This window comes from Maylandia zebra, linkage group LG2, assembly GCF_041146795.1.
Source record: "Maylandia zebra isolate NMK-2024a linkage group LG2, Mzebra_GT3a, whole genome shotgun sequence".
In the NCBI taxonomy this organism is placed as follows: Eukaryota; Metazoa; Chordata; class Actinopteri; order Cichliformes; family Cichlidae; genus Maylandia; species Maylandia zebra.
The window spans coordinates 36,321,319-36,333,722 of NC_135168.1; the positions used below are offsets into that span (position 1 = coordinate 36,321,319).

The 12,404-nt window shown below is 43.5% G+C and overlaps 1 protein-coding gene across 1 annotated transcript; it reads left to right on the top strand.

Annotated features, from left to right (window-relative positions):
* The first annotated feature begins 2,648 nt into the window (after positions 1–2,648).
* dusp1 (dual specificity phosphatase 1) lies at positions 2,649–5,955 on the top strand. The gene is made up of 4 exons (XM_004541020.5): positions 2,649–3,335; positions 3,566–3,711; positions 3,831–4,050; positions 4,711–5,955. The coding sequence occupies exons 1-4, from the start codon at positions 2,927–2,929 to the stop codon at positions 5,064–5,066; spliced, it is 1,131 nt and encodes a 376-aa protein (XP_004541077.1). The 5' UTR covers positions 2,649–2,926; the 3' UTR covers positions 5,067–5,955.
* Positions 5,956–12,404: the final 6,449 nt, after the last annotated feature.

Genomic DNA, 12,404 nt, shown 5'->3' on the forward strand with positions numbered 1-12,404 from the left:
TTAACGTTTTTTCCACTGTAGGTATTTTCGTTTTCTTTCCTTAACACACACACATATACTCTCATATCAAGAAACAGAATATTTTTGGCTCAAAGAAAAGTGGTCTGTTGTTGAGACACTAGAAGACAGGATAGGCCCTGTGTTTTCCCAGTGATGTCTCAGTGCAGCCCGTAGTGACAATGACAGTAATCAGGCACAGATGTCAGCAAGTGACAGAGCGGTCTGACCACAGGAAATGCCACTTTGTCATCCTCTGTTTCACTTCCCTTTCTGCATGGGAACGCTGGTTGGTTACAGGCTGTTATTATGGGAATGAAAACAAAGCAATGGTTTCAACTACTTACAGTGCTCACTTTTAATATTCAGTTTCACACATACATCAAGCCGTGCTCACAGCAAAGTCCAGCTTTCTGGTCATGATGACCGCAGAGAAATTAGGCATATTCACACCAGTCCTAAACCCATCATCTCCTGGTTTCTGTTTCAATCTCAGCTACTTGTTCAAAGGTCCCCTGAGTCATGGGCTCTTATTCATCCCCTAACTGAATATCTTTACTTTGTACCCAAGTGACAACCACACCCACGCTTCATTTCCTGATCTAGCATGGCTGCAACACAAAAGGCAAAAAAAGAAAAACATTCACATCCTGACATACATAAAAAAAACACCTGACTTTGTAGTATTTCCCACTGTATCCTTTGGGTCTCGTTTTGCAGTGATCACGCATAATACAGCCACTCATGCAGCTTCAAAAGGAGAAAACTATACCAGCTTCACTGTTGCAGATGGTGAAATATGATACTTGGCTTTTGCCAGTAAAACTTGAATTAATATCCGAGAATATTTTGTAAGCCAGTATCACACCAGATATAAGTGATGGTGTGTTTTGTTTTTTGGGGGTTTTTTGGTTTTTGTTTTTTTTTTTTGGGGGGGGGGGGGGGGGCACCTCTTACTTCAAGAAAGTACAAAACTGATTCACAGGGTTGCTTTTGTTTTGTTCTGGCTGTCTGTCTTAACCTCTTAGTCAGGTGTCCCGTTTCTGCCTTAACTATGACGCCTGTTGCTTCATAAGTGGAAGGAAGGCGGATTTGCTGCAAGGACAAAATGTTTGGGTACAGACTGTTTTTGGAGACTGTTTGACCCTACGTCCTTGTGTTGTGTGTAACATTCCTGCTTTGTTGCAAGCTCCTCACAGGCTCACACTCGTGTGAGATGTGACTCATCTCACATGAGTGTGAGGTTAAACCGGCTGGAGAGTTTTTCTGCACTCAACCGTGACTGGTTACCTTCCTCTGCCTCCTTCCGTTCTTAGATAACAAATTCATTTTTTCACCCCTCCTTGCTTGAAGTCAAAGAGACGCTCAGGAACAGGACAGGTGTGAACTCACCAAGCCTGAAAGTCCACACTCAGTCAGGTTAAAGTCATAATGACATCATGACCTATTTGATAAAACAGTGTGACAATTAAAGAAAAAATGTAAATATGTTAGGTGACCTAATTTTTTAAATAAGCGACTGTTATGGTATCCTAAAGTCCAGTGTTGTAATATCACACGTTCACCTCTGCTTGGTAAATGTTTGTTTCACAACCAAACAACCGTGACGTGTGTCTGCTGTTCAGTTTCAAGACAGTAGGGCTAGTCAACAGACACACGGTCTCTAACAACAGTGATCTTCCAGCTTCCTTATTATGAAAGAGAAGTGTTGTCCGTACTGAGTCAGCAAACCACAACAACAAATGAAAAGGGTTTCCCAGAGCTTTTTGTTTGTTTTGTTTTTTTAAAAACATACTCTCATTTTGACTTAAACAGTTCATCATGTCACCCATCTTTTCCAGTTAGATCACGGATGAAACAAAAGTAGCTGGTCAAGAGATCTCCATCTGCTGTTGCCTTCCTGGCAATCCACTGTTTTGTTTCTAAGCATGTGGAAATTTACTGGACTTCAGATTTCTATATAGTGATTAACTTTTATGGTTAGCCGTTGCTCTCGGGGCATTGAACACTATGTACCGCTGACTAATAAAAACAATGTGTAAACTTTTATGGCACCCGTGGCAGATATCTATTTATTATCTTGTTATTTGTCAACTCTCAGATGAAGAGGCGAATTTAAAATCTAATTAAGCACTAACATCATGGAAAGGTTTGGCAAATTCCTCTTTTTCCTGACATGCAGATCTTCAAATTAGGACTTTACATGAACCAGAATTAAACAATTATAAACCTTTAAGACACTGGCAGCGTGCACTGAAATAAACAATCATAAAGCACCTATTATAAATTACTGCATAGGACAAATAGATGTGTAAACACTTAGAAGGCTGTAAATTGGTGTTGATTGTACTTTTAATTTGGTGAATTAGCAGCCTAATGTATTAAAGTAGAATAGCTTTATAACAGTTTAACGTTGACACACTGAAGAAAGAAAACACATTAGCCGCTAATGATTAAAGTTGGTCAACATCGCGTGCCCGCGTACGTGCAGGACGCATGTACAGAAATGTCCTGCTTGTGCGCGAGCCTTCTTTTGCTCTCGTGCACGCGGTACGGTCGGCGATGACGTTCGCAGAATTGGCAGACATCCAAGAGGGCGGTCCCCTTGACGTCATTGAGCTCTCATTCACAACCACGGGTTTATAAAAGCGGGCTGAAAGGCACTCGCAAGCAGACGCGCTCACTATAACATTTAATTTTTTTTTTTAAACTTAAGAAGACAAATAAAAGTCTGGGGCTGCCGAATAGGCTACTCTAAAGAAGAAGAAAGGACCAGTTTTAAGATCGTCTTAAAACTTTTTCATGTTTTTGATTTTTTCTTTTTAAACAAGCTAACCGGAACAAAGGACTCCGCGCTTCAAATAACACTTGGACGAACAACGTTTGTCAAGTCGGCTCAAACCTAAGTTTTGTCTTCCGTCGTAACTTTATGTTTTTGGATTTAACATTTCTCCCCCGCCGTACTACTATGGTCATAATGGAGGTTCCCACTATCGACTGCGCTTCCCTCCGTGGTTTGCTGGAGGGTGAAGTCCTGGGCTGCCTAGTGCTGGACTGTCGCTCTTTTCTATCCTTCAACTCCTCTCACATTTCGGGCTCCACCAACGTGCGCTTCAGCACCATAGTGCGCAGGAGGGCCAGGGGCGGTCTGGGACTTGAACACATCGTCCCCAACGAGGATATCAGGAACCGGCTCCTTTCCGGGGAGTACCAGTCCGTGGTACTGCTCGACGATCGCAGTTTGGACTTAAGCCAAGTGAAGAAAGACGGCACAATGATGCTTGCTGCTACAGCCCTGTGTCGTCACGCCTGCGGTGCCAGTGTTTTTATTCTGAAAGGTAAGAAAACTCCGAGTTTTAAGTAGTTTAAAGAGTTGTTTTACTGTTTCCTGACAACGAGGTCAATAAATGACGATTACACCTGTCACCATAACAGCTGGTGCTTGGAGTAAACGATGTTCCAAAATAGCACCATGAGCAGCTGTCACCTTTTTGGAGAGCTGTATTTAAAAACGTCTTTGTTGAGATGTGTGATCTAACCTTGGTGGTTTCTTTTCTGTCCTTTTTAGGCGGATTTGAAACATTTTCTACAGAGTATCCAGAAATGTGTACCAAACCCTCCCCTCCACAGGGACTTAGTTTGCCTCTAAGCTCCAACCATCCTGACAGTGCTGGTACCAACAGTAGCCCTTGCAATACACCGCTATATGACCAGGTTGGTATTTTATTGTAGTCAAAGATTAAAAAGCAAAAATAATCCCGGTTTCTGTCACTTTCTGTCTGTTGGACTTTTATATTTATGACTGATTTTTTGTTTTTGTTGTGGTTGTCTAGGGCGGTCCAGTGGAGATCTTGCCTTTCCTTTACCTTGGTAGTGCTTACCATGCCTCTAGAAAAGACATGCTGGACATGCTTGGCATCACCGCTCTAATCAATGTGTCTGCCAACTGCCCCAACCACTTTGAGGACTCCTTCCTCTACAAGAGCATCCCTGTCGAGGACAACCACAAAGCTGATATCAGCTCCTTTTTCAATGAGGCGATCGAATTTATCGGTGAGTACATCATCACGTTTACTCTCTTCGCACGCCCTTTCTGCTAAATCAAAGCACCTAGCATAGTTGTTGATGAGGAGAAACACAAACACCAAACCCCTTCCCCCAGATTTAAAAAAAAAAAAGTTCCCTCCAAAATCGACCAGCTGGCTCGGCACAGGCTCCCTGCTCAGGCACAATGCGGTTACATCATTGCCACCTCCCAGCCATAGAAAATAGGATGCCCCCCCTCCTTTTTTTTTTTTTTTTTTGATCAATTGCGAAGCAGCAGCTCCAAGCTAGTTTGTGGTGGGTAGACTGGCTGCTTGAATAGCTCCCTCCACACTGCTCTTTGTTCTGGCCAAACAAAAGGCAGTTTCTCCTCACTCAATGTCAGTTTTCCTCCCAGATCAATACAGCCAGCAGGGGTTTATCCCCCTTCTTTTGTGCATTCAGTCTGCCTCCTTTGGTAGCGGCCCCCACTGGCTCGCACCCTGCTCCGCCATTTATTGTGTTCCTGTGTCGTAATGAGCACTGGCAAATTTTAATAGAATATCAAAGTGTTGCAAAGACTTTGGTGCTTGTGGTTTCCTGTCACAGCCAGGAGTTCAGCCCTGATACAACCTCGCAGGTGTTTACACTCCACTAACTTTTCTTTCCCTTTCTCTTTCTCATCTTCAGACTCTGTGAGAAACAAAGGAGGCCGGGTGTTTGTTCACTGTCAAGCCGGCATCTCCCGCTCCGCCACCATTTGCCTCGCCTACCTCATGCGGACCAACCGCGTGAAGCTGGACGAGGCCTTTGAGTTTGTCAAGCAGCGCCGCAGCATCATCTCCCCAAACTTCAGCTTCATGGGTCAGCTCCTGCAGTTCGAGTCCCAGGTCCTGGCCTCGTCGACGTGCTCGTCAGAGGCTGGCAGTCCAGCTATCGGCGGCAGCAGCACAGTATTCAACTTCCCCGTCTCCATCCCCGTGCACACTTCTGCCGGTCAGCTCTCATTCCTCCACAGTCCCATCACCACGTCTCCCAGCTGCTGAAGAAAGGGTTTGTCAGCAGACACTTTGTTTGGACTTGAACGGCAACTCGAGCGTGACTTCACAAAACTGCGCTTCTGATTATTATCCATTTATGGTGATGCTGGTATCGCCTTACAGAATGGGCACCTATTGTTTTCAGGGTCAGATCATTTGGCTATGTGATCTGCTGGTCAAATCTCTGTAGCCTGGCTTTTCATCATTTCAAAGGGATGTTTGAGAACCACCATTTGAGTATTGATGTTTAAACTGAGAAATGTGAAAATTAACCACACTTTTTAACCTGAATTACTTGGGGAAACAACTGACAGGATAGTTGTGTTTAGTCTTATATGGGAAATCCTTTTTTTTTCTCCTCCATGAGGCAACTGCTTCTGATAATCATAATCATTAAGAGACAGAGGGCTGTAACAGTTGTCTCAGGAATGTTCATTTACCCTCTCATATGTTCATTTGCTTTCTATACTGGTCAAAGAAAGCAATATTGATCTACTCCCCAACATGGCATGGAAGTCTCTCCTTCCTTTGAACAATGAATGTATCCCCTTCTTTCTAGGAGTAGATGTGCCAGAAATCTTCATAGTTAGATTTAGAGTTGAACAGGGGGCCGTTTCAAATGCAAATACTTGCCTCACGAGACATCATGAAGCCATGGCGATCCTGACATTTTGGGGAAGCTGACCGTGAAATACCTCATGTATGTGTACTGTGTGCTGCAGCACGAAGATGGACGGAGCCCCGTAAGACTACTAAAATGGGGCCACATAGTCCTCTTTGACTGCATTATGACGTATTTATTAACTAAAGTAATATATCTCTATCTATTTTTGGAAATGTTTGTTTTAATGTTGTTTTTATACAAATGAATAAATCTCATTTGACTTTTTTTAAACATGGTTGCAGTGTTGCATTTTCTCCCCCCCCCCCCCCCCCCCCCCCCCCCCCCACACCACCATTTAACACTCATCTCTTCCATAATGTGAATCATAACAATAATCAAAGATTTCCAGGTCACTAACGCAGGGAATATCAATTCAACAGAAAAATACACACTCCCCGGCCTCTATGTTATGTACACCTGAACTGCCTAATGCAAATATCTCATCAGCTAAACACATGGCAGCAACTCAGTTGGTAGTAAACAACATGAAGACATGGATCCATCCTGCCTTGGTGGTTTCGGGGTGTTGCAGAGATTTTCTCGGCCCACTTTGGGCTCCCAGCCTACCTAAGTACTGACCATCCCCATCCCATAATGATCACAGTGCACTCATCTTTGGCCCTCTGACAAAACCTTTTCATCATATTATTTAAAATCCCTATTTTTTTAGTTATTTATGGTTATAAATGGCCTGTATTTGTATAGCGCTTTTCTAGTCCCTAAGGACCCCAAAGCGCTTTACACAACCTGTCATCCACCCATTCACACACACACATTCACACACTGGTGATGGCAAGCTACAATGTAGCCACAGCCACCCTGGGGCGCACTGACAGAGGCGAGGCTGCCGGACACTGGCGCCACCGGGCCCTCTGACCACCACCAGTAGGCAACGGGTTATGACTATCTATACAGGGAGCCATCCACACATCTTCTGATGGCTTCTACAGCCATGTAAACAAGTTCAACTCATGACACAGAGTTTACTGCACTCAAATGCCCTCCACATTCACAGAGTCCAATAAAGCACCTTTGGAATGATGGTGGAACAAGAGATTTGTATCATAGATACAAACTGTGTGATGCTATCATGCCTGTATGGAGCAAAATCTCAGAGGAATGCTTCCTGCACTTTGATAAATCTATGCCAAGAAAAATGAAGGCAGTTCTGAAGACAAAAAGGATGTCAAACCCACTACTAGCAGTGTGTACCTCATAAAGTATCCAATGACTCTATAACTCATTTATAAACATGTTTGCTTATGTATGAAAGAGCCAGTTTCCCATTCTAGAAAATCAAACTCTACACGTGTGTTTGTGTGTTATCGTTTTCATTTATTTCTCTCAAATCATTTAGTCCATTAAAATTTCAACAAATCAAGAGTTAAATATCTTTGCGTTAATAAACCTAACCTAAAATAAAAAGTGTCATTATAAAGTGACTTTTTTAGCTGTACATAAGTTTGTTTTTCATAGTGTGAAACTACTTTATTTTGGATGAAAAGAACAGTAGAAGAGGAACATTTATATTCCACCTAAACAAAGCTGATGGGAAGTGGTCAACTGCCGTGTTCAAATTATTTTTCTACCACCCTTCCCTGTTTTGTTCCATATGATGGAATCCTCTATCTTATATCTGCATAAGGATTCGACCAAAATAAGAAGCATGATGTCATGGCGTCAGCCATTGTTCAGGCCACGCTCCCCGTCTATGAACCCCTCTGAGGCCGGGGCAACAGCAGGAGGCTCAAAGAATCAGCTAAGGAGCACCTCCCTCTGCTGCCACAATAGGAGCAGCTGCAAGGCGTTTGGGAAAAGTGTGACAACTAAAGAGCATTCAGGGCTCAGTCAAGCACAGCCCTTGTATCCCCTGCCTCAAACTCAAATGAGGAGGTGGGGACTAAGATAGCCATGAAAGGGAAAGGAATATGTTTGGTTTGCAAATTAGCCAAAACATTGGCTGTAACCCACGGCTGGGGTGTGAGAAAAAGGAGACAAACTTCCTGTGGAGGTGATGATGGTGATGGTGATGATGACGATAACGACGAGCCCCCTGAAGCCTTCGATACAAACTCACTGTCTGTATTCATTGAAGCCCAGGTTTCGGGGGAGTGTGCACTGATGTCTTATCTAACAGCAATGCAAATGTAGTCTCTGACAACAACCATTACCAGTGACGTGATGGCTCTGCGATCAAAGGCTCATTCATTACCACACCACCACCATCAGGAAAGCGTTGGGGTTTTTTTTGAGAGGGGGGAGACATATGTGAGCCCCCTGCCCTCTCCCCCCATTCCCACAATCACCTCCACACCACACACACACACGCACATCTCCTCCAACAAGCCCCCCACCCCCCGCTTTTGCATCGTTAGAGTTGCCGTTGTAATGTGGGAGGAAGGCAGGAGCGTGTATTTTTGCATGTGTGTGAGTCGTTGTGTGTGATCTGATGCAGATCTCTGGAGAGTGGGGGAAGCAAGGCCCCAGTCAACTGCAAGGTCAGGGACATTAAAGCGCTGTGACTTTTGAGTGTGGGTGAGAGCGATGATTCAAATGTGAGAGCGAGACAATTTAAAAGAGCTTTCAAAACGACACAATTCGTATAAGAATAGAAAGCGCCACCTTGACTATCGTCTTCATTGTCTTTTCACACCCTCTGGTTTTAGCTCGGCATCAGTCGGACAGAACCGGCCATAACGTCATTTGCCATTTCCACTAACTTGCCAGTTGACTCTCCCATTTAGCAGCTGGGCTCTGACTCACCTTCAAAGTCGTTTTAATGATCACAATCCCAAGAAAAAAAGAGAAAAAAGTAGTTATGTAATTTGTCAGACACAGCTGCCATGTTCAAGAAGACACAGAATCCCAGCCCTCCCTATTACATCAGTCAGAGCAGATTACATCAGTGAGACTTGACTGTTGCTTCCACACCACTTGAGAGCGTATGAGTGTATTCATACCTTTAATAAATGACAGTGAAGTCTTTGCAGAAAGCCTATCCGAGTGAGTAACCTATTGGTTAATGTCTTATCATACAAACCTTTAAATTCAGTCAAGTATCGTCTTGATGCATGCTCAATCATGCAGGTAAGTAAATCTCCAAAAGTTGATTCTGTTCATCTGGACGTAACGTTTTGTGGGAGAAACGTTTCGTCACTTATCCAAGTGACTTCTTCAGTCTCCGCTGACTGCAGGTTTCCCCAAATCTTATAAACAGTACATTTGCATAATGACTGAAACCAGCCCACTGAAGAAACAATGGGCTGGGAGGTCAGTTCTGCAATCACAGCATTGTAAAATGGTGACAGATGTACCCTTAGGCCCCCTCCTCGATTCAGAGACGGTCTTTCCCTTTTCATGTAAATGGCCTCCTTGACTCTTCGCTCAAACCAGCGTTCCTCCCTGTCCAGGATGTGTACATCCTCATCCTTGAAAGAGTGTCCACTGGCCTGTAGGTGTAAATAGACTGCAGAGTCCTGGCCTGACGAGGTGGCTTTTCTGTGATGTGCCATCCACTTCGCCCAGGGTTGTTTGGTTTCCCCGATGTATAAATCCTGGCAATCCTCCTGGCACTTAACGGCGTACACAATCTTACTCTGTTTGTGTCGGGGGACCCGATCCTTGGGGTGGACCAATTTTTGGCGCAGCATGTTTTGGGGTTTAAAAGCCACAGAGACCCGGTGTTTAGAAAAAATGCGTCTCAACTGCTCCGATACTCCTGACACATACGGGATCACTACAGGTTTCCTTCTCTTTTGGATCGGCTGGAGCTTTCTTTAGGTGCCTTCCCAGCTTTGACAAAAGTCCAACTGGGCCTTCTTGATGTGCTGCTGTAAGACTGGGGAAACCTGCAGTGAGCTGAGACTGAAGAAGTCACTTGGATGAGTGATGAAACGTTTCTCCCACAAAACGCTACGTCCAGATGAACAGAATCAACTTTTAGAGATTCAGTCAAGTAGTACCCTCTACCCTCACAGCATCATTTGCTGGTTTGCTGGGCTGCTTCTATAGAAGCCAACCGAAGAAATTAAAGTTTATTTTGGTGACATACAGGTTAACTGTCATGTTAATGTCACTGGGAAATGTTGTTCATTGATAGCTGGTACTGGAGAATGAGAAGGTTTACCATTTGCTCTACATAAGGTTTTGCTTGACCACAAAGCACACATTTGTCTTGTAATTTCAAGAATAATCCATAAGGTAACTAAATAACTCAGACGTCCCAATCACCGATCTTGTGTTGAAGACATATAAAAGAAAATTAAGGTTCTTGATATTAGCTTCTCTTCATTTGCTACCCATTAAATCTGAATATATACCAAATTTGTGCTGAATATATTAAACCATTTTAGAGACCTCATAGTACCATATCTCCCACATAGAGCACATTGTTCTCAGACTTATTTAAGACTTATTTTGTGGTTCTTAGGATATTTAAAAGTAGAATACGAGGCAGAGCCTTCAACCCTCAGGACCCCTTTCTTTGGAACCAGCTAGTTTGGATTCAGCAGACAGACACTCTCTACTTCTAAGATCAGGCTTACAACTTCCCTTTCTGATAACGCTTATAGTTAGGGCTGGGTCAGGTGATCCTGAACCCTGCCTTAGTTACACTGCAATAGCCCTAAACTGCTAGGGGCTTTCCGCCAAGCGTTTCTTCTTCACTCACCTTTTTTCACTCTCTGCGTTTATACACCACTCTGCATTGAGTCATTAGCTATTATTAAACCGTGGCTCTCTTCCACAGTGTGTCTTTTGTCCTTTCTTCCTCCCCTCACCCCCCACCAGTCACAGCAGATTTCAGAGAGCTTTTTCCTGTTAAAGGGAAGTTTTCCCTTCCCACTCTCACCAAATGTTTTCTCATATGGGGTTGTCTGATTGTTGGTGTTTTCTCTGTATTATTGTTCGGCCTTTCCCTTACAATATAAAACGCCTTGAGGTGACTGTTGTTGTGATTTGAGATTTGTTGTGTCATTAATAATACTGAACTGAACTGGATTGAATATTGCTGTGACGTGCTTTGTTGAAGAGAAGGTGACCACAGAGGAAGCCCAAGAGCAAAAGGAGGAACAGAGAAATGCTGGAACATTAGGGGGACTTTGAGATATCCATTAGAGCACTTCTCTTTGGAGTCCACCAGCTACCCTGCTGTTTTTTAGTGCTTTGTAAAGAACATTGTAACTTGTGTTAAAAGGAAGTAAATACATGTATTAAGACCAATCAAACTGCTATGACAAAAATAATATTATTCATCTAATCACCATTTTTCATGTTTGGGGACACAGACATGCCACAGAGTGAAGATACTGGAAACCACAACCTTACCCACATCTTTAGAAGTGACTTTTAGTGTGTCAGGAGTCTGTAACGTGAGTAATTACAGAGTAATTACACTTCTCACTCTTCATCACACCTTTAAACTGGGTTTTGCAAGTGTGTCTTTGTAACAGCCGGCACGCTCACAAAATCCCAAGTGAGAAGATTTACTCCACACATTGATGTCACTGCATAGTATGCACCTGCAGTAAATCAGTAAGAGGATTGCGACTATGACGGGGCGGCCTCTGAAACATCCTGTGTCTGAGGCATTGTAATGCCTTGCTCTAATCTTTACGTCAGCGCCCACAGGCCCCATCTGCTGGGTCAAATCTTTTACCGAGACACTGTCGAGGAAAGGCCGCATAAAAGAGGCCAATGTGCCAAACTGAAAAAAAAAAGAAACTGCTTCAATAGCCACTTAATGGACAGAAAGACCCAGCAAGAGGGATATTTATGTTGTAAAAGCTGCTATGCTTTTTTAAACTTCCAGCATCCGTGACATTCCACATCATAGAGGTCAGACAAGCGGCTGTTGCGTGACAGGAGAGGAGATAAGGTCAGATTCCTGGCATGATAACCAAACACTAACTCAAAGAATTTAAGGACATTATGTATAGCTGCACTGAAGCCAGCAGGACTCCCCTTCCTTTAACTGCCCCTCCTAGAATGTCAGATAAGAGAAGTAAAAGATGTATGCGGGATTTTTTATTATAATAAAACAATTATATGGAATAAACGAGGGTCAAAACATTGCCTCATTTTAAAGTCCCCCATCCAGAAAAATAAATAAAGAAAACCAAATCTGCATATCTGCCAACTTTTAAGCACTTATTAGCACAAAAACTCATCAAACGCAGGCAGGAGGAAGGCACCCATCATTCCACCCTCATTCACCCCACAGGCACTGAACAGAGGCTGTATTTTTCCACTCACTGAAGCGTCGTCAGGTCTGTGTTCACAAGCAGAAATGAGATCCTGTGTTGGTTATTCAAGGAATGCTCGGCATCCTGTCTTCTACGCTGACTGCACTCTGGGTGGATGATGTCACACCCAAAGAACATGTAGGTGTAGATAAGGATCTCAGAGGTGCACGCAGATGTGTTTGCCTGTTAAAAGTATGCCCATATTTCAGATGAGACTTAAGAGAATTTTGAGGCCGGTTGAGTCTTTGCCCATTTGCGAACAATGAGAAATCTGATGAAAACAAGTCTTTGCTTAAAAACGTGTGCAAGTATTGGAAAGATAAATAAAGCTTTGAGCATTTGGGCAGAATATGGTACTCACTGAATCTAAACCGTGGCCCTCTCATGCATACAAAAGCTGTAGAAGGTCCCACGTGACTGAACTATGAAAACTTAACT